Genomic DNA, 23,430 nt, shown 5'->3' on the forward strand with positions numbered 1-23,430 from the left:
AACACATCTCACTCCTTTTCTACCACCATCAGTTCTAGCAGTTCAGTCTGCTTATGGATATCAAGGATTTAGGTTTTCCTGGTGGATCTGTGGTCAGTGTCCCATACTGAATTAGCAAGAGAACCTAGATGTGATTTCATGGCTGGTCTCTTGGTTTAGCAGAGACTCGGAGGAAAGGTGGCAGGACATGCTCACCCTGGCAATGACAGGAATGGCCTGTGTCGTTCGAGTGACACCACCTTTGACTGGAGTCCAAGTCCATCATCTCTGACAGGCAGGGTCATGACTGCTAGTCAGGGTCCTTGGAAAGGCAGGGGCTTGGGGAGGGACTCTTGGGGTTTCCACCAACAGAGGAGAGAGTAAAAGCGTGTCAAGTTATCCATCCTGCTAAAGCCTTTACTAAGACAAAAGCTCTGATGAATAATACTGTTAGCATAACTATGGCCTTTGACATCCTTATGCTTAAAAGGTCATATTTTCTCATAACCAGTGTCTACAGTAGCATCCACAGGATTAAATGGCCAAAAAATAGCACCCATAATCAAATCTGCACCCAGAATACTTCAGCACCTTCTGGTAGAGGATCTGAAAGCACTTCACAAATGTTGACCAACATTTGGCCTCACAAACCCCAGTGAGGTAGAACAGTGTTGTCCCTGTAGGGACAGACAGACAGATTGAGGCACAGGGTTACTAAGAGACCTGCTCCCGTTCAGACACTACATTTAGCAACGCCAAGGGCTGAATGAAGGTGTCCTGACTACTGCACCTATGCTTTGTTCACACTACCACCCTCTTTCCCACAGACCTTCAACACGAGCCCTTAGCTTTTGAACCAAACCCAGGATTCTATGTACAATAGGTGAGACGATCCTTTAGCAGTCGCATAGTCAGTTATTCAATTCAATGAAGTTATTTGTGGGAACAAATGATTTCTTGTGCAAAACTCTGGGTGTAAATGATCATGCACTAGGACTACTGGGTGCAAATTTGGTGCATGATAACTCTGACCCCTTGATTATTCCCAGTCCTGGCCTCTCTCAGATAAATCTGGTTTTTTTAATTGCTTTAAATGTATCATCACACGAACCTTTAAAGATGCAGCCTGCACAGATTGTTCCATACCAGCAATGCAAGCAAACAAAATGTGGAGTGGCTTTGGGAACAACCCAGCATTCATGTAGCATCAAATATCACAACATTATAATCCATTCTAATCACAAGGGGTTGCAAGACAATAGGGAATAGGTGTATATGTTGCAATATAAAAAAAAACCCAGGCAAATAGAGCAACAAAGAAAGATTTGATTGCACAGATTTCATTTAGGTAAAGTTTCATCAAAAGCTTATCCCATGAGGAAAGGAGGCAATGCCAGTTAGCCTAGGACAAAGCTTCGGCATAGTAAAAACCACCAGCCCTGCATGAATACATGAACTTTGCATTCTGTAGAAGTCATTGCTGATTAATAAAAGCAAAAGGTTTCTCTAAATACTGTAAGTTTGGTTTTTGTCAGATAGAAGAGTTTCTTAAAATATGGGGTTTGAAGCCCACAAAATCCCATTTGTTATAGAAGTAGCGAATGTGGCCATAGTCAGGAATACTGAAGTGTAAAAACCCAAATACATAGCCCTAAACATTACAAAAACTATCAAAACATTCAATATTTTGAATTGACCTTCCCCTTCCCTCCCCCCCATGTGTCTGTTCTGGCAGTGATTGCAAGATTTCTACGCTGAGTTGTTGGCATTACTGTGCTGCAGTTGTTGGTTGGTTTTTTTGTACATTTTTCTGCACGTGTTTTTTAACCAAAAGAAAATCACCAGTTTCTATACAAAAGAAGGAACTCGAATCCTTACTCCCAAAACACAGCTACAAGATTTTCCTGTATAAAAAGTGTATTGATTTTTTTTTTTTTTGCTATAAAAAGTGACCTGTAGGGTGTCAAACCTGAAAACAAATGTTCACAGTGTTTTCAGTGTTGGCTGTTCACAAGGCATTACTGATACAGAGATAGAGAGATACCATAGGGTAGGTATAACAAATATAACAAATTGTTACCAGCTAGCAGTACCTTTGGATCCCATGAAGGATGTTCCACTTCATGTGACTCAGATGACTTCCTTTCTTTTTCCTTAATCATAAATAAAATCCCAATATTCCAATCACTATTGTAACGACCTTCCTTAGCATCTTGCACAATCATTCCTAATCTCATCCAAGCTTCTGCTGGCATCTCAAGCATCAAACTGGCAAGTCATTTCCCTTCCTGCTCTCCAACAACAAAAACAAGACTAGTTAGTATGCAGGTGCTAAAATAAGGGCTGCAAATGAGGAGCAGGTTGGTTGGCAAATATGGGTAGTTTGGAGAGGTGGAGGACATTATGTGCTCTACTTGAGCTTGCAAATTCATCAGCAAGCGATCCATTTGCACAATTCCAGGGGGAGCTACTTTACTACCACTAGGAAAATCACACAGTTGCAGCAGAAGAAGGAATAATAGAAGCAAATGGGAAATGCACAGGATCATTGGCATATTGGCCCCAAATTTCTTGCAATGTCCATTTTGCACCCCTGTATCTTAGAAGAATGGTATCCCTCTATCTCTATAGACTGGCAGGTGTTGAGTTGTGGCACAGAGGATAAATCACAGAAAACAAATGACATATAACTGTGTGTCCTTTGATTTGAAAGCACCAGTCACCTATCTGCTTATTTTGGCAGAAGTACTCTACTGTATCTTAAACATAGCTTGCAATATGGACATTTAGCTTCATGTTGCTTTACATGGAATCTCCAAGGGAATCAGAGTCATCCAAAGACAGAGGCAGATACAAGTCCTGTAGGAAGAAAGAAGAAAATGTTAACTCACACCATCAGGTTCCACCTTTGGTCGTGCATAAGGAAGCAGTCAAATGGTCCAGTTGTGCAGTTCATAGGGACAGGGTGGAAGACTCATGCACTGGTTACTGGGTGGGCTGACCAGTTTTCCAGGTAGCTCAAGACCAAAACCAAGGGAGGACTTGCACAGTAGAGCAAGAGGATCTTGGTACCAGAAGAAAGAAGACTGTTCAGTGACAAATTTGGGAGTATTTTTTTGGTCACTTATGGATCAATGTGTCCGTGATAGTACATGCATGAAAGAGCAGGACCCTTCATGAACAGCTGAACCTAAGTCCAGAATAAAGTGTCTTACCTTGATTTGACAGCTACTCTTAGGACAAACGTCTAGGAAAATCACACATTCCACAATTTAGTTTTTATTTTAAGTCACTTATGATCATTTATGATCATTTTGATGGGTTAATAAAATAATCCCAAATTTATGATTTGGATCAAATGCTGTATGTAAAGCTTTTCCAGGTTCCTTTCTGAGGTAACCATCTTATTCCACTTCCTCCAAGTTCTGGATGGAACTAGGTAAACAGCCAGCTCAATGGCTAAAGCTCTCCTTGGACCTTTTTGAGCTCTGACCCACACACAGGTAAAATATGAGCAAAATGAAGGAAAGCCCAAATACACAGAAAGGACATTCCCAACAGTCTTGATATAAGAAGAGGTAAAATAGGACTCTGAGGTGAACTCAACCTAAGAATTTATCATTTGAGCTTTAGGGGAAAAAGGAAAAATGATTTCATCATAAAGCAGGAAATTGCTTCTGGGAGAAAGACAATGATGCTTGAATACTGTGGTAACCTAAAATGCTACATTCATGTTTGCTGCTTGGCTTAAGTTAGTGGAGAAACTCATAGATGGATTAGCTTTGCCCTCAGCAGTCACCATCTATTACAAATGTTCTGGGGGCTTCACTGGAAAGGTCATAAATCAGCCAGCTGAAAACATAACATAAAGCATTAAAGAAGGTGAGTTTTACTTGTCTTTTCCAGGAAGCAGATCCTCATCTCCAAAGTCCTAAATGTGATAGTGTTTGGAAATTGCTTTAGGTTCTTGAAATAGGCAGAAGCAAAGGGTGCTTTAACAGTGTTACTTTTGCTGAACTACTGTTGAAATTCAGACTATGGGTCAGATTCTGTTCTCAATTATAAATTAATAATCAACTTGTGTTAAAACTGGTGCATTTCCTCAGACTTGGCCTGAGCAGCGGAGATCAGAGTGAAGTCCTGAGGAAAACACAGAGTTTGTTTAGACTCAGGTATTTTGTTAAAGATAGTCAAATAAAGCCAAGTAACTACAGCTGAGTAACTACTACAGCTTTTCCACATGTTGGGGATAATTTAAAGATCTGATTTGTCAGAAGCCAAAAGTCCACCTCAGGCTCCCCCAGTACCATTCAACTCCATGTCCAAAGGTCTCAATCCAAAACCTTACATGTTAGAGGTGTAATCCACTGGACTTTCAGGTATTCCTCCCACTGACTTCTCTGTGATCTGAATTATCTATGAGGCAGCACAGGTTTACTGATCTCTGCTAGGCTGTGGTGCTACCTGGTAGATACCCTGTTTGTAACCAGGAAAAACACTTACTGCACCAGAACACAATTACTACCCCAGCTGTAAAAATCACTCGTTTCCTGTAAAACAGAGCATGGCCTTAAATAATTAAAACAAAAATCCTTGAGAAGCATCATTAAAGTGATGTCTCGGAGCTGCAGGAACATTTGCATTTCTTCTGCTGCTTAATGGACCAGATTTGCCAACCCTTAAGGCATTTCAAGAGAGGAGGGTTTGTATGAAGATCATATCCATTAATAACTTGTGAACTTTCTAAAATAGTGATACAAGCTCAGGGTTAAGTAATCTCTTCCAATCCATATGGATGATCTCCAACACACATTAGTAACTCCAGGGGAAGAAACAGGCCAATTATTTGGTGTTCCCCATCTTGCTAAAGCCCACAGTGACAACCCTTTTAGATAACAGGTCAAATTCTCCACTGTCCCAACATAAGAAGTTGTGCTTCCAGAGAATATGGCCCTGACTTAAACGTCATACTGAGTAGACTAAAGAAGAAACAGATGTAGTAAGGTATAAGAAACGTAATACCTTGTGCTTACGGAGGCTCCCTGGGCTGGTTGGTGTGGAGATTGGGGACTGCTTTGATTTGGGTGTAGACAGCTGACTGCTTGAGGTCCCATTTGCTGTCAGAAAACAAGACAGAAGCTGGCAATCAGACAAGCAAGAGGAAGATCTTCTTTCTCCTTTGGGGAGATGGAAGGTATCCAGACATTTAACACAGAAATGCTATAGTTTATTCATGTTAGGCAGGAGGAAAAAAACCCCAAGCAAACACCATGGCTATTCACCCATTTTAAGGCATTCAGTTGTTCAGGATAATAGACTCTAAAATACAGTGAAATACAAAATATATTGATGGAGTGATATTTTACACTACAACTATTCACCAAATTGATCCAAGACACACATCATCACAAAAACAGAAAGACAAGTTCTGTGTTCTCAAACTGTGCAACGCAATTGAAACCACATGGCATTTAAAGGCATGAGTGGAAACCAGAGGCTGCAGATATCCTGGATCCTATACAAGAAATATTAGATGTCAAATATACACATTACAAATTAGACAAACAGCTGCCTGGAATGCCCTGGATGCAGTTAGCTGTGGCTGGGATTAAATGACCAAAAGAGCCCTTCTGAAGGTGTAAGCACAGAGTGACATGTCCCTGTTCACCTCTTTGGGGAGAGACCAGAGCTAGCTCTGGTGTTCCTCCACTACCTGCACCCCACAGGTGAATATGGTCCATCAGGGGAGGAACAGGAGAATCGCATCAAGCAACGAGCCTCTTGCAGAGATCAAAATCTGCCCTTTTGGGTTGCTTTGTTTGTTCGCGTTGCTTTGAAAAAAGCACAGTTACTCTCCATTAAAAAAAAAATATATATGATTTATTTAAACCAAATGGCTTTTGGAAGAGTTGTTTGGACTAAAAAGTAAATAGTATATAATGCAGAAAAAAAGAGGGGAAACAAAATGGAGTAAGTATAAATAAAGTTTTTCCTACCGCTGATGTTCTTTGGAGTGAGCTGATGTCTTTGCTCACTGCCAGATGTCACGATATGGATTTCATAAGGGCGTACTTACACATAGTGAACTTGGTCATTCATAGGTTGTGTATCAACTCCAGGATACAGACCCCCTTGTTATCAGGGGTTGTAAACACACAGCGCCACCAGCACAAGCAGCATTACTTAAAGGAAGGAAGTTCAAACTCATGCTGGCTCTGTCCAAGTATATTGTCTTTTTTAGCCTTTTGGTTTGCAATCCAAGCAGCAGCAAGCTGAAGGCCTTATGAGCGTTAAACTACATATTCCAATCAAGTCTACTGAAAGCGACATTTCCCAAACCTACTCCAGATGTTAACATATACAGCACAAACCACAAAACTAAACCCCAAATATTTTGACTGTCGTTTCCATAAATGGCAGTAGTGTTGCCAGCACTCCAGATAACTCCACAAATCCCTACCCCTTTTAAAGAAAGCATTTTGAATTGTGTTGATGGTTCACACAGAGGGAAAAAGACAAGCGTATGATGATCCAGGCTTGTCCTGCTCTCTGATGCCCAATGTCTCTCTATCCCATTGCTCTAACTGTAAAGGCACGGGCACAAGAGTATGGATGATTTCAGCATATGGGACTTATGCTTTCAATTATAATAGCTGAATAAGCAAATCAGATATTTAAAATTAAGCAAGTAGTTGCATGTCTGGAGGAGACCTAAGAAGAGGACCATAGAGTAAGAAGAAGGTCTGTGAGTGTTGTATTTTTAAGAGCAAAACCAGCATAACTCTTGCTTTAATGCCTAAGACAGCCTCATTCCTCTTCTGTTACCTTCTTCTGAGAAAGAGGGCATAGTTAAAGTTCACAGTATCACTGGCCTAAATGTAGTGCTCATACATGTGAATTCAAAGTGTAAAGAAATGTGCTCTAAGCCACAGGACAAAGGAGGATCTGCAGGCATATTATAGAAGCTCAGGCTCAACAGATTCATGGTGGTGTGGGCCCTCTGCCTTCACATCCATCATTTCTGTGCAGAAGGCACTATTGGGAAGAGGAGGCTACTCATCACATGTAGCTCTTTTCCCATGACAAATGCTCCTCACTGAGGAAATAGGTGTTTCTTAAAAGGTGGTAGAAATAATGATTTATAGATAATTGGGGAACAGAGTGACCCTTCAGCTCCCCATTCCACTCAGATCATTCTTTATTGGTGGGGGGAAAACTAGTTAGAGAGACCCAGAAACTGTTACACACTGGTCCCTGTGTGGTGATGTGCCACTCTTCACTTTGCTCCAGTCCTACAAAGTGAGCTGCCCTCCAGGTTGGTGGCAGAAGGAGCAGAGTTCACACATTACATGCCATACAATGAAGGCAATTCAGAGAAAAGAACTTGCATCTCTTTCATGTTTTTTTTTTTCCACCAATGACTCTGGGGTTTCTAGTCAAGAAAATGCGGGGTACAGCAGCATTAACGGAACCTGTGTTAGCCAGAATCCACCTCTGGTTGCTAAAATGCCTCTTCCTTTATTTATTTCCAGTTGCCACTGATCCTGAAGCAGGAAGCAGTCCTTCTTAAGACGAAGCATGCCACTTAGCAACTCTACAAAGAACCCAAGTTTCTCTTCCACAAGCAGGAAGACTGGAAGAACAGCTAACAGTCAGTGTGCAGTAAATAGATGTAGTTGCTGCAGGGGAGGACAGAAACTCCCTAATACAATGAGACTTTTAAGTGCTACAGCAGGGATGTTAATATTTTATGAGCACCAATGAAGAAGCAGATGTGACATTCAAACCAGAAACCCAGTAAGAAGGATGTGTATCATTACAAACACTCACTAAGAGTCTTGCAGCAGGAACACCGATTAAGAAGCCCAGTTTCATTTTCTCTCTGTCTGCTAATGAAGAATACTGTTCATAACCAAACTTTGCACACATTTCTTCTGAACTCAAATGCCAGAAAAGAGCCAGAGGCAAAGGGCAGATCCTGGGTGGTGTGTAACTCATGACTTTGGGTACCTCAGGATCTCACATGAGCTTGGCTATTGGAAACCATTCTGTATAACCAGCTTTCACTTGAATTCATTTGGGGTTTTTCACCACATTATTGTTGGTGTATTGAGTCTTATTTATGTCGTTGTATTTGTTTTGCAACCCCAATTTACTTTAAAGCCCCTTTGTGCTTATGACACATTCCTTAATTGCATGAACATGCGCACTTCCTTTTTTCCTTACCTCCTTCGGTGCACAAGACAATCTGTAGTTAGGAGATAAATCGGGTTTGCCCTGCACATGAGAGGGAGGACAGAGAATATAGCATTATGTCATGTCTGAGATCCTGAGAGATCCAGGGAAATGGAATTCTCTGCTTCTCCCGCAGATATTTTAGCCAAACTTCTCATGTGCAATTATTCCTTGAGTGATGCTCAGGTTTGCTTGGATCACTGGGACTCTGGGCCTGAATAGCCAACAATGACAAGCACCAAGACCTATACGTGAGATTGAGCTCACATTTCTGTCCATGAACAGAAGTGGTAAATGCAGGGCCAAGTATCACGGTGAGTGCACAAAATGTGTGGAGATACCTCCTTTTCTATCAGTTTGTAACATAAGGTTAATATTCCCTGCTCCATTGGGGTTCCCAGGGTTCTGCAGGTGAGTTCCTACTTTGAGGAGTACATGCTCATGTGTCACAAGAATGAGAGAAAGAACCATGAAATACATGGATGGTTTTGTCTCCAGGGCAGGGTTTGAAGTGTCACTAAGAAAATAAAGACAGGCAACAACCAGAACAAGGACAGCATAAAGCAGATGTAGAAATAGCAGCTCATTTAGTGAGCACAAGGCATCCTGGCCCCCAGGACAGAGAAGCCTGAGGGAAAAATAAAGACTCCGTTGTAGTGTTCATTCAGGAGTGGAAGAATTCAGATTGCACAGGCATCCTTTGCTCAGGCACCTCCTAACTTCCAAGCACTTGCTCTGCAGTGCTGGCACCCTTTTCTCATCACGTTTTGTGAGGATGATCTCTCCACTGGATGCACACTGTGGGTTGTCAGCTAGCAGAACATAAGTAAGCACAAGTGGGATAACAAGCTGCTCTATCTCGTGTGCAATGCAAAAGACATCTGCTGCCTTTTTAACACATTCATATATAATGACCCTGGGGAGCCAGATCTGCAGTCAGGACAGACTGACGTTCTGTATCTGTTTGCTAATTGCTGCTGCCTTGTGAATATGCTTTTGTCCCTCTACCCAAACCCATCCATTAGAGAATGGAGAAATTGAAGTCCTGCAGCAGTGTCTCAGAGCCCTGCTCATGGGCTGAGCCAAATCAGGGCTGGTAGGAGAAGGAATAGGATGGTATACTGCAGGTGTAGTTTAGTCTGGGTTTTATTGCTCTAAGCTATGTCATTTAGCAAAGCTGACTTTCACAGAAATTAAAATAGAGGTAGAGATAACCATAGAAGCTTTGAAACTCCAACTCTCTGCTCTAAATTGGCGATTAATATATTTGGGTCATCCCCGGTAGAGAGCTTGTATTTTAAAAGCCCCAGGTTTGTCAGGGATTCACAGGCTCCCTAGGAGATCTGCTGTAGTGTTTAAGACGCTTGTAATTGAAAGGTGTTCCTAATATTTGATCTGTATATCTTTTATTAAAGATTAAACCAATGTCCTGTCTCTATCCCTGACAGGAGCACAGGAAAATCGGTCCTTATCCTCTTCTTAATACTTCAAATGCATTTCAAGAGTGTTAAATTGTCCCTTCTCAAGCTTCCTTTTTTCCTAAACTGGATCAGTCCATTTTCTTCAACCTTTCCTCCCAAAGTAGTTTCTGAACCTTAGGAAATTTCTTTTGTATGTTCTCTTTTGCCTATGTCTTTCTTAGCATGTTCAGTCCATACAAAACCACAGCAACCCAAGCAGGCTCAACTAACACCAGAGACACCGATCCCTTCCAGTCTCAATTCACACCTCATATATGAGAAACTGGTTGAGCTCTACTAGCCAGCGTTTGGGAGACAGACAAGAGAAAGGCACTTGGATATATTCTTGTAGAGGGAGAAGTAAAACCCTGCTGTGTTCTGCTAATGACACCTTCCTGGAAGCAACATACTGGGGGAGTTAGGTGGAGGATATAGATGAAAGACTGCATCCCAGCTCCAGCACCAGAAAGGTGGGAAACTAAAGGATATATTGGAAGCCCAGTGCAAACTGCTGACAAAGCCAGGGCCTTCCAGACAAAATGAACCAAGAGGCGAAAACAGCCCCATGATGGAATGATCAACACAGTGTCTGGAGGAGTAGCTGGATCAAAACACTGGATATGCACTGGTGTTGCTGAGGAAGTATATATATAGGTTGGGGTTAATGAGAGAAGGAAAAAAGGATTCCCCTTGGGAATATCAGGACTGTGGTCTGTTACCACCTGCTTATAGCAAGACACTTCTTCATTCTTCATCCGTCCATTTAATGTTCATTCATTCATTTAATGTTTCATTCATTTAATAGCTGTATGGCAAATAAAGAGGTAGAAGCACCATGCCAAGAAAACAGTGTTTAACATGTTTCTGCAGATGAGCTATTTCAGTTTTTTACTATCCTTGGAGCTGAAGGGCCCTGGATGCCCAGAGGGAATTGAGCTTTTCGCAGTGAGGCCATGACACATCTAGGCAGGAGGCAGATTACCTCTGGCAGAAGGTAGCAATTCAACCAGCAAACTCGAATCAGTGCAGCAGGAGCTGACACCCTCTGTGTGGCTGCACTTCTGTGCACAGCCTTTTGTCCTGATGTTTCCTAATACAGTATTTTGTTTCCATGTTCTTTGTTGTTCCATGTTAATCCTCGTTATTTTGGGACAGGAGCTGACCACTCCTTAGGTGGCTCACTACCAGGACTGCTGTAACAAGACAGTCAAAGAATACATCACAGTTCACATCTAGCTGGTGATAGCAGCTTAGAAGCTGCTTCCTTTTCAGTGCTAGATCTACATTCTTGCTGCATGTATTTCCTTTTGTATTCTGCTGTTGTTCTGATGCAGAGGTGGCCCCAGAGACCACAGTCAGGAGCAAAGCTTTGGGTGCCATCACAGGAAACTGGGCCCCAAACAGCAGTACACTCTCTGTGTCTTTCCCAGAAAGCTAGTCATACCTGGATCTATGCTTCTTAAGACATAGATCACTAAATCCATAGCCAAAACCAGAAGGAGCAAAGGATATCAAAGATGAACGGAGATCACCTGGCACAGAAGGCAGATCCCTACATAGAAAGCTTCCAGGCTTACAAATCAGCTCAAACGGGAAGTTACACAGTCTATGATGATGGCTAACACGGCATCAGGCCACACAGTTGTACTCATTCACCTGCATAACCAACAATTTACTGCATCAGGATTGAAAGCATTAGAGTCTACAGGCTGCTGGAGCAGTCTGTGATCCACTGGAGTGTGGATGGTGGCCTTGCTGGAGTGTGGCTTGCTTCTGTTGAAGGTCTGGAGCACAAGCTGCAGTTACTCTGGTGCTGGAGATGTCTTTTGTCTCTGGGAATCTGTGAGATAATAGCTTTGGTTTTAGCAATATTATTCTCCAAATGCTTTCAGAATACACAAAAAGCCCCAGATAAAGAGCCTCAAAGCTCTTTACTGTGCATGATTCCACGGTTAGATTACAGAGGTCTGTATACAGATTGGTTATCACTGTCTTGGATGACCCATTGGGAAAGAAGACATGAACAGCTTAAGTAATGTACTCAAAGCCACAGAGTGAGTCAGTGGAGAAGACTGGAGTAAAACACAAGTCCCCAGCAACCCCAGCCTGTGTGGAGGATGGCTGCTGCTGGGCACAAAGCATTTTCACAGCTTTGAGTAAGATGTGTTTTATTTATGTTGACACATGAAGATCAGAAGCATTCCTGCAGCGAGTGGAAGGGAAAGCGGATGCAATGTTTGCATGCTGTCAATGTTACACCCTCAGAATTAGCACTAGCAAGCTCTGCTGAAGCAGTTTTTTTCCTGTTCTCTCTGTGCTGTAACAGTAGCTTATTACTTTTGTCCACTATCTGCTGGCAACACTGAAGCCCTTGCCAAGGAGTGAGGCAGAGCTGTGCACGCACAACCTGCTTTAAGCCTTAGCTGCCTCTGTGGGCAATGCATGTCGACCACTGTATCCATGTAAATCCGTTGCATGCTCATTTTTGCTGCTGATACATTATGTTCCATTTTCCTGTATGCTTTAACAGGGAAATGGCATAATCAGGATGAGAAATGGAAGAAAATAACATCCCTTTCTGTAACTCTGGTGTGCTTGTAATGAGAAGGGTTCAGACTTCTTCAGCTCAAGCAGCATGGTGATTTACTTCAGAATCTGCATTTACATCAGTGCCCACATATGTCACAAACGCCTTAGAGACTATGGTGGAAAAAAACCCATACAGAAACCCACATGGAAAAGAACAGAAACTAACAAGTCAGAATCGAAAAACCACCAAGTTCTGATACGACAACCATAGCAGAGTGAAAGACAGCAAAGACAAAAGGTACAAATGGGTACAAATCAAACACATAGAAAAAATATTTAATATACTTGAAATAAAACTGCTTTTGAATCCTTTCACAAATTAAATAGGTGAGAATTCTGGGAAAAAGAAAAAGGGTCAGATCATGTTTTATTAATCAGGCTTCATTCAACATTCCTTATCTTTTTCATGTGATAACTTCAAAATCCAACTAAATGCAAATAGTGATTCTTAAGCAATATGCAAACCCACTCACTTTATTAGAGATTCAAGGGGCAAGAACAGAGGATGATATTCCTTTTTCTCTCTGCTCTGAGAAAACAAGTCTGTGATTACGTTTCCACTGCTAAGAGTTCAGTCTGGTTTGTAGTTCTCATTAAGCAGGACAGGCTGCCATTTTTTCCTGTACTGACACCACAAGGAAGTAGAAAGACCCTTGTCTAAATGGATTAAAGGAACCTGATTTGTCCTTCATTACTGGCCTTAACTCCAGGAGCTAGCTATTGTTCAGCATTGCTGGTTGTTTTAATCTCCTGAAAGGCTCTACTAACCATGTTCATTAAACTGCATCCGATGACTCACTGTTTAGTCCTACAAGTCATTCAATCAGTTAAAATCAGGAACACAATAGTTGTCATTTCACATTAGACTATAGGTTTGTGCAGTAAGGTCTAGTTCTGGTCGTAATTAGCACCTGATGCTTATGGAGGAGGTTCAAATGCTGTTTCACACCTCATGCATGAGCTGACTCCCACATCACTGAATGGGAATGGTTTGGGTTTTTTTTAAATCAACAACATATTTTGCATCATGCCTTCAATGTACCTACACAACTTCACCACACATTTGGGATTGTAAAAGCTTTATAGGCTATTACAAACCCAAGTTTAAGAACAGCCAACAGTGTAATCCTGAAGGAAAACTCTATAAAGGCAGAATCACCTTACAGAGAAATACCTTTTTTAAAATCACAGAGCATGTGCCAACCAATTTCACAGTCTTTTTAAGCAGCTGAAGAACATCAAGAGACCCTAAACAAATGAATTGCTTCCTGGGGAAAATCCCTCTGAATACTGTCAAGAGAATTTTATATCCAGTAATCCAGTATCTACTGATGGTCAACTGTTGTGTGGTGTTCACATGCAGCATGGAATGCGCTCCATGAAGCTGAAATGCAATTTATGCCATCCACCCTCTCCCACATGACTCCAAAACTCTCCATGACTCCCAAAACTATCAATTACCAAAAGTGTGATATTCAGCCCAGCCTTTAACTCATAGGCTCTGCAGGTGTGCACACTGTTAATCCAGTTGCTACTGAAGAGGGAGGAAGGCATTTCAAATGATGCAAGCTGCTGCAGCAGGTTAGGATTCCCGTTTTCCTTCCCCTCTGAACAAACATCTCTATATCACATCAATAAACCCATGACCAGCTCTCCCGTTGCAAGGTCACTGGTCTTCTTTAAATAATGATGAGGATACATTTCTGACCCGCACAGTAATGAACATTTACATTGCACAGGAGTTTCTCCTAAATCAGTCTGCACCTGTGAGGAACATATCGGAGCACTCTGGGCCTTGATTTCCTGCCTGTGACATAGATACTTCTTTTAAAATGCAGTTAGGGCAGAAGGCTGACACTGGGGGTGAGATGACCTAAAGCCACAACTGCGCTTAACCAACCAGAGGATGCTTCAACAATAGATATTAAGTGCTTCTGTTCACTAGCACAAGCTCCTTGTTATTAAAAAGTGCCAAAGCTTCATATGCCAACGCCCAAGGTCAGTGTATCCCACAACACATAGTGTGTGTTCTTCTCTTGAGCACAGTTAGTATTCAGACACCAGAAAACAATCACTCACCATCTTGGTGGTTACCTGAATCGGCTGGAGACTTGCTCCGGCGCATGGGGGCTGGACTCTTTGCTGAGCTCTTCTGAGGGGTGGGAGATGACTTACTGCCCGTGGCATTTGCAGGGCTCCCCTTCATCACCCGGCACTCTAAGGGAACAGACAGCAACTGTGGTTATGTCCCTGCCTATGGACACCATGAAAGATCCATGGGTGCTTCGTCTCCAAAAAGCTACAGAAAGCATTAATGACAAGGGAAAATCTGCTCTCTCCATATTTCCTCCAGAAGAGAAAGGAGACATTTTAGGGGGAGAGCAAGAAGAAAATCGGCTTTGCTCTTCTGAGAAGCTGAGACAGTGTATGTCAAGGTCAGGCTAGCTCCCTAGCAGGGCCCATCTCCATACCTGTGTCCCACCAAAGATTTTCTGCCCTTCCCCTCGCCTTGGTTCTCACAATGAGAGCACAATGAAAATGGCCAACACTGACTGAGGGAAGAGTCGGGTCAAAAAAACAGTTAATTTGCTCTAACTCTTCCATGAAGACCAAGTAGTAGCAGTGCTGAGTGCACTTTATGCAGGTGCAGAAAGCCAGCAAACAGCTCATGGCATGGCACAAAGGTCTCTGAGTGGCAGATGGGACATCTGCCCCAGGAGGCTTTCAGCCAGCCTCAATCGATCTCTTCTCTGGTTTCAACAAGCTGCAACGTTTTAGATGCAGAAAGTAGAGACAACAAAATGGCTTCACAGAACACATCCTCTGTCCTGGCCACTCATCCCTTTCAGAGGGCTTTGCATAAACAAGTCTATAGGAGATTTATGTACTTGAAGACATGAGCAGATGAGAACCCCAACTTGTGTTTTCTTAAAAAATAAATACTCCAGGAAGAGTGGAAAATGTAAACATGATCTATAGTGTCCTGCAGAAGGGAACCGAAATGCTAACAAACCTCTGTGTGTCCCAGGGCTTCAGGCATGCCAAACTTTCAAACCCACGGTTTATTTACATTGAGAGCTAACAGCAAAAGCACTTTTCACCCTTGGAGTTATTGGCTTAACCCAGTTAAGAAGGAGGCAATAAAAAGGGGATTTCCTTTCTGTCAAACACCAACTGGTCTCACCTCATCTCCTACAGCAGATCGTCCTCACCAAGATGTGAAAACCAGGTCTTTTTTACAGACATGAATTAGATGTTCCATATACAGACTGGTTTGTATAGGAAGGTTCAGCTCAGCATGCATGGGCTGGACTGAGGATCCCCTGACTGGGTTCCCTTACAGGAATCCACACATAGCAGATAAATACTTGGTCAACCAAAACCAAGCTGTCTGACCTAAATGTATGGGTTATTTATGTATATATCACTATATCTATGCAAATGCAATTGGCTTAAATTTTTCCCCATTCTCAGGCAGTCAAGAATCAGTCTCTTCTTGCAGATGGTTTGTGAGAGAGTTTGCTGTTGGGTCATGCAGTATAAGAATATGAAGAGAGGATGCCCTGTGCTCCAGGCATACTGCATGGGCATAAACAAACCTACAGTGAGGTTATTCTCTCTCCTGCTAAATGGATTTTGGAAACTGTAAATCAGGGATAGAAGAAGGTGTGGGGTTTTTATCAGAGGTACTTGACTTCTCACAGATGATGCTACAGGAAGGCTTGGAGGGCTCCAGTGTTGATATAGCCCCAATTTTTTATACATGAAGAATAGTAATAACTTGGGTGGGGAGTGTGGAAGGTAGATTAACGAATGATACTAATGAATATAGTGTTGAAAAGACACTGTGAAATAGCCACTAGGGAGAGTGTGCAAATAACTGCTCCAGCCAAGCCACAATATGGGCAAAAATCAACTTCAGCCACTGAAGAAGGGGTATTTTAAAGATACATATATATATATATATATATATATATTATATGCATGTAGCTGTTTAACAAAACCAGCACAACATTTTGATGGTAGATCATGATTCATTTGCCCAGCCACAGGCACCAAATGCTATGTGAGATACACTAGAGTACAGCCTCCCTGGAGCAGAATGGGTCTCCTGGTGTGGTATCTGTCAATCACATATCATGTGGGTATCTCAGAAACAAAGGGGGCCTCAAAGGGTGTCAGACATCCATGTTTAGTCACAGGAATTGCTCCCTAAAAAAATAAACCTGAAAGCAGAAATACTTTGTGCTACAACTTTCCGAGAGCTTTCAGATTTATTTTCTTCCCAGGGGATTAATTCCTTGAAAAGAAACTCTGCTTTGCATCTTCCAGCACAGACAGGCTGACACTGAGGAATTCCTCCAGCTCAGCCGCTGGCAAGTGTCACTACACCAAAGGCAATCACTGAGCATTTGCACATCTTGAGACAAGGTTCTAAAGGTGGAAACCTGACTGTGCTGAAGTTAGTGTAAACAGGCCTCTAAACATCACAGGGGGCATGACATTTACATGGGCTGATGCTGAAACCAGCAGGTATGAACGAGACAGAGCAATGTCATCTCAGCTATGGGGATTAGAGGGCGGAAGCTGTGGTGGGCAGCCAGGAGGAAAGAGATGACATAATCCTCTCTTATGCTATTTCTCATTTTGCTTCCTGATCTCCTGCCAGAATGAACATAATAAGCAGCAATCCAAGTGCATGTCATCCTAACAGGCAAGAAAAAGCACCCCATGACAGAGGAGATTTTAGTAAGTGACATTCATCTGCAAGACTTCAGGACTCTTAACAGCATCTGACTTGTAACAAGGAAGGATGATGGGTGCATAGCAGGGAAACGCTGCTGGCTAACAGCACCTCATCTGCTTCTTGAGAGGTGCTAGGCGCCCCTACTCCCCTCAAAATACCACCGTGAGATGCAGTTACTTGGTGCCCTCCCAACAGTAAGCTTTGCTTATTTTTGCTAAACAAATAAGCCAAGAAATAAGCTGGAATAATCAGTAGTAACCAGGAGTGTAGGCAGAGAGCTGGGCTTCCCATCAAGTTGTTCTTCTAGGATTGCATCCAAACTGTTTCACAGTGTGGAATTCCCCGTGGTGCTGACTCAACTGCTGAGTGTTAAAATGATGAAGCTCAGGTTACAAATCACTTCCCCAGCCTGAGATGGGCTTTGTTCTCTGCCTGCAAAGTTTCAGCTGATCCTTGGAAACTTTCTTTGAATCACCCAAACCATCTCATGGGTTCATCTGGAGTACACAGGTCAGAAGTACCGTCATCAAATACAATCAGGAGTCATAAAAATACAGTGGTTGAAGATTAGAGGCTGCTTGACTTCCTGGTACACAGCAAAAGCCCTCTTTGGTCTTCAATGCTGAGCCAGTTTGTAGCACGTAAGAATGCCATGGAGTGGTGTTCCTTACACAGGATACCTAGAGCTTTGGGAAATAAGCCTGAATGTCTGGAGTCACATTTTCTTCTAGCTTAAATGGTCAAAGTTACACTAATTTACTCTTGCTGCATCAGCAGACAGCCTGAGCTGTTGGCATCTATGGTTATCAGGTGGGGTAGGGGCAACACCTTCGAGCAAACTCTGTATATTCTGTGAAATCAAAGACTTCATGGCTTATTTAATCATAGAAATTCACGTTATTACAGAACTGTGCTTGCAGTTGTAACAGGGACAAATAATGGTGCTGTCCTAGTCTTTCCCCCAGAAAAGGGAATTATTGTTCTGCTTTCTGGATCAGCAGAAGAAAGCAGTAGAGTGATTTTTCTTTTAAATGTGCTTGTTCCCATATTTTAATATTCACATGTGTAGGTAAGGACAAGAGTCCTTTAGTTCTCAAGAAAAATGTATCTATCTGACTGCAACTGGATAGACACTACCAGATTCGGCAGTAAATGTCAAATGGTGCAGGAGTCCATCTATTCTGACTCGGGCTACAAGTTTCTGACAAGGCTACACTGTTTGCCCTATTATAGTACGTGCTGACTGTACAGTATCACAAAAGGATGCTAAATTCCATATAGTTCAAGGTGTTCAAGGCCAGGCTGGACAGAGCCTTGGGTGGCATGGTTTAGTGTGAGGTGTCCCTGCCCATGGCAGGGGGGTTGGAACCAGATTATCTTAAGGTCCTTTCCAACCCCAACTATTCTATGATTCTATATACTAGGTCTTAAAAACCAGAATGGAAGCATGCAGCATTATTATGTGATACAAACAACTGAATGGAAGTAAAGCCATAGATTGGAGAGCAGTGTGAGTTTGATGTTACCGCTTTCATCCAAAGAAAAGTCATCCTGTGCATAGCGGAATTTTTCTGGACCACAGGCGATGAACACATCATCATCCCCAAAGAAATCGTGCAGACAGGTCACCTACAGAGAGAGCAAAGTCATTCATGTTAGTTTTAATTGGCAACTTTCTGATGTGGCTTAGTTAGAGGGAGCTGCCTCTCTGCTGTTCCCCTGTCCCATGCTGATTCAGTCCTACTTCCTGTAAGCCTGGTGCACACAAAGCTTCTCTGGGCAATCCAAGCATAAAAGTGTAATTGAAAATAAGAAATTCCCACCTACCTTGCAAATTCTGAGGGACTGAAGGATGGCATTTCCAATCCATTCAGGAGCTGACAGAAAACATCAGTCACCCTAATGGATGACACAGGCATTCCTGAGCTACTTGGGACACCACTGCCCATAGAATCATAGAATCCCAGACTGGTTTGTATTGAAAGGGACCTTAAAGCTCATCCAGCTCCAACCCCTGCCACGGGCAGGGACACCTTCCACTAGAGCAGCTTGCTCCAAGCCCCTGTGTCTAACCTGGCCTTGAACACTACCAGGGAAGGGGCAGCCACAGCTTCTCTGGGTACCCTGTGCCACGCTGATGAGTATCTTAGTACCAACAAAGCCTAAAAATTCAAAGAACCACTAAAAAGGCAAAGAGCTGCAGGTCCCAGCACAGGGGCAGAAACGTGACTCTTCCTGAGCAGGCCTCATGATGATAGGTTTAAAAGGCCAAAGGTTTATCTGACCATTGAGGGAGAGGCCCAAGTTACCACTGGATGCCCTTCCCACCCAAGCAGCATGTAAATCCACAGATTTACTCCAGAGGTTGTGTCTCCTTCTCCCTGCTTTTGCCACCCAGATATGTGATGGTGCATGGTGCAGGGCTGCCCATCCCACAGAAGGCCAGGGAGGGGAGATGTGCACAAGACTGACACTGACATTTATAATGGAGGTGTGAGGCTGACAGCTGATGCTCAGTGTTTTGGCATGTCTGGATACTGTGGTCTTAACAGAGGATAGCTGCATTGCAAGGGGGTGGAGGTAACTGGGGGGAAACTTAGAGCTGAATTTCCATATCTACTGATCTCTGAGCTGGACTGTGAAAAATTCATTTCAAGCTCTAATGAATTGACTATAAAGGAGGCTTTTGGATATCTTAATAAAGCTCAGTATTTCACACTGGTTAATATAATGTATAATTAAAGCACTGCCTGAGAGTGCCAGCTCTGGATAGGATGCCAAACATTAGCAAAAAGCTTGCTTTTCACATCAGCATGACTTTCAAAATGGAGCAAGCTGAAATCTGCTATAGCTTTGATCAAAGGTAGAATTATCTTTGCAAACTTCAGTGAATTCCAGTTTCTGTTTGCCTAAAATTAGGTTGAAAATCATTAATATGTTACCTATAGAGAATTCTCCCATGGTAAATATGACATTTCAAACCAGCACTTGGTATTATAGTCCTCCCCCTGAGGATGCTGGCACCAATTCATTTGCAAATGATTGGGCTTGGCAAGATACACTGCTTCCCATCTGAATGCTAAGTATTATACTTATGCCATGGCACAAACTGAAGTGCTGCTTAGCTCACCCTTCACTACAGAAACAACTGCAGAGTTAAACGTGCAAAGCTAGGTCACCACATAAGGGTTCAAACATTTCCCAGCCTTTTAGAAGAAATCAGACAGAACCTACAGGTGCCTTTATTGTCTGCAGGTCGTAAGTCAAAGTGTATATTTTGTCCTTAAACTCTCCACAAGCACCACAAGCAAAATAAAGTCCAGGCCACCATGAAAGCCTTCAGATCAATGGAAAACTACCAGCATGCACAAGGCTAGAAACCTGGTTACATGTCAAGCAGAGACACTTGGAATTCACTTTGCTGCGTTCTTGTCCCTTCAGATAGTAGGTTATTATGTGTATTTTATAATTATGAAGAGCTGTCTGGATGAGCACTGGGGCTGGTAAAGAAATGAGATTATCTCCTTGTTGAGCTCCTGATATGCAGGAAACAATAAGTGCTGCATTGGCTTTATTTGTTCCCTTTTGTTTCCTGCTGTAACTTCCACTATTAAGACCTCACCACAACACAGCAGAAAAGACAGCAAAAACGCAAGCCCACTGTCATTACATAGTGGAAAACATTGCAAAATCCAGACAATAACAAGGGGCACATGTTATGCAGTTTTAGCTGTGCTGCTCATGTCCACCACGTGTGTGGGATTTTCTATTTACCTTTGGTTTATTAAACTTCAGCCCAGGATCATTACTGCATGTCCCTGAAACAGGCCCCATACGTACTGCTGTCTACATGAACTTGCTGGAGTAAACTTCCTTTGTGAAAACATGGGACTTAAGTGCTGGATCTTACAGCATTAGCACCAGCGCCAGCTTGCCTAAGCAGTGCACAGACAAAGAAAGCCCCAGGAGAAAGCCCTGGAAATGCTCATTCCTGAAGGAGGTGAAGCTAAAGAGGATGCTAGCTGGGAAGCAGGATTATGGGCTGCTCTGCTGGGACAGGGAGTCTTGCATGACGGGGTTTAGTGTGAGGTGTCCCTGCCCATGGCAGGGGATTGGAACTGGATGATCTTAAGGTCCTTTCCAGCCCAAACTATTCTATGATTCTATCATACCTGGTTTGAGACTTTATCAGCCTGTATGGAACATTTCAGGGATGTTCTTTCAAGGAAAGCCAAACCTCTACCCTGCATTAATTGTTGAGGGGGTTTTAGTGACTCCTGAGTAACCCTGTAAGTCTTCTTAGGTTCATTCTTCAAAAGTCTTTTTTTCTCATGTTTTCTCAATTAAAAAAAATTAATTGAAACTGGCACAAGTCTCCCCCCAAGCAGTCAGGACTGTTTGGAAAGTCTATGTTCTGCTTTCGCTTCATCTGCTGTTCTAATTCTATCCAGTAATGAGTCTGGAACACCATGAATACCCTGAAAGAAAGTTTACATCAACAAAAATTCACCCCAGCTGATAGCCTGAAGATCAGCGCTTTTAAATGCTGCATTTTGCTTTTAGCTATACATTCATGAAAGCACAAAACAAAAGCTGATAGAAAGCACAAAACAAAAGCTGATAGTAGCCAGCTATTACAAGGACCTACCTGAAAATGGTGATTTTCTTATGACTGTTATCATGCCCCCTTAGCAATGACACTGGAAACCATCAAATTAGTCAGATTTTGTCTTTTTCCATTGTTAAGCCTACAAGCTTTTTCAACTCCACCAGAAATGAAACTCATGTATATAATTACAGCAGACAAGGATAAATAGCATTGATTTCCAAGATGTATATGCATGCCATTGTTTAAAGGAGGATAATATTTAATTTGAAATTTGGGATTAAAAAGACAACATGGATTTTTAAAGGATCATACTGCATTAAATGTTTCCTCTCCCTTTCCTGTAGCTTAAGCAAATCCAATGAAGGAAGTCAATTCTTCACACTCCGGTCGGTGAGGCACAAGTGCATTTCTCACAAAGCAATTCTTTCTAATAGATTTGATGGTAACATTTTCCTTTATGTCAAGGTTTGATTTTTTCCCAAACTTTATGATATATTATGAAGGAAATAGAAGTTGGTGGAGATTAACAGAGATTTTATGGAGTGCAAAACCATTTGTAATTCCTTAGGTTTTCATTAAGCGTAGTTTCTTCTCTTGTTAAATGAAATCCTTCTCTGCTTGTTATCAGAGAAACCTTCCCAGAGAGGAAAATATCCCCCCAAGAGGGGATTTCTGCAGTGACAGTCCATTAGCATCTGCTGCAGGAATTTTAATTGCAGAAAGGAAAGATGGGGCCTTCTGAGAGATGCTTCCTGTTCACTTTAATACAGCAGTTGTAGAACTAAGCGGTTTTCAGGGTTTTGACAAAATGGAGCTTGCCTCAAGCATCTCTCTGGGTGTGAGCTCACAGTCTGCTGAAATATCTATTCTGCTACAGGTATTTGGAGTTCAGCTGGAAAAGGAGCAGTAAACATGCAGGATATATACCTGCCCAGCTGTGAATAACCGGCTATTTCTACCATCCTCCAGGAGGCAGCAGCAGCATTTACAAAGTGTAATTCATTAATAAGTAAAATAACTAGAAGGAATCGGGAATCAAAAGCCTGAAGACTTAAATCTTAGAATCCCCTATCCATGCAGAGCCTCCTGCACATTAAATGGGTGTTATGATTAACCAGCTCCTTTTGTTCCCTTTCCATCTTCAGAATGGTGGAGCTCGCTGTGTCTGCATGGCTGACAGCTTGCCCTCACTGTCACTCTCTGCAAGCGCGAACATTGTCACAGCAGTAACATAGGCTCCAGCCACATTTTGGTTGTTTCACTGCTGGATCGAGCTCTGTAGCTCCTGTGGCTGCCACTTCAGGAGGAGGCTCCAGAAGCCTGGCTTGGCCATCACTGTTTGCCAAGAAGATGACAGAGCATGTCCCTGAAGAGGAATACATCACCAGGAGGGTTAACTGAACTGTCTTTTCATCTTTCAGAGAGGTGTCTTCATCAGAGGTTCCTATTTTTAGCTAATGGAGCCAGGTGAGGCTGAATGATAAATGATCAGATGCTATAGCTAGTGATTATTCAGAACAGTGATTTATGTACACAGTCCTGCTTCCAGACTTTCCATTATGTCATGGAATGAGGAAAGACCTCTAGCTAAACAGCCAGCAGAGGTCTGGCAAAGGAGGTTTGGAATAATACCACCATGGGTTCGACCCAGGGGCTGAACATCTTCCATCTTGGGGATGTCAGCTTTAACCAACTGCCTGACTCTGTTCAAGTCTTTGGATCAGTGAAGGCCAGTGCAGGGCTTCTCCCTCTGCTCCTCTCTCCCATTTCATAATGATTTTGCTAAGTGTTCTCTCTGTAATATCCCTCCT

General features: G+C 42.5%; 1 protein-coding gene across 4 annotated transcripts in view; it reads right to left on the reverse strand.

The window, feature by feature from the left end:
- Positions 1-1,878: 1,878 nt before the first annotated feature.
- The window catches only part of DCX (doublecortin), a 112,716-nt gene continuing 91,164 nt past the window's right edge, over positions 1,879-23,430 (reverse strand). Inside the window, exons 5-8 of one of the 4 annotated variants that reach the window (XM_061445736.1) lie at positions 18,537-18,639; positions 14,343-14,480; positions 4,999-5,096; positions 1,879-2,838 (exon numbers count right to left, since the gene is read on the reverse strand). In XM_061445736.1, coding sequence (XP_061301720.1) covers positions 2,782-2,838; positions 4,999-5,096; positions 14,343-14,480; positions 18,537-18,639 — 396 coding nt within the window. In that variant the 3' untranslated portion in view covers positions 1,879-2,781. The remainder of the gene's footprint in view (positions 2,839-4,998; positions 5,097-14,342; positions 14,481-18,536; positions 18,640-23,430) is intronic. The other 3 variants (XM_061445737.1, XM_061445738.1, XM_061445739.1) reach the window with 3 other exon arrangements.

Source organism: Pezoporus flaviventris, unplaced genomic scaffold (assembly GCF_033815535.1).
Source record: "Pezoporus flaviventris isolate CSIRO_AGI_PZ_B2104156 unplaced genomic scaffold, CSIRO_AGI_Pfla_v1 ptg000005l, whole genome shotgun sequence".
Lineage (NCBI taxonomy): Eukaryota > Metazoa > Chordata > Aves > Psittaciformes > Psittacidae > Pezoporus > Pezoporus flaviventris.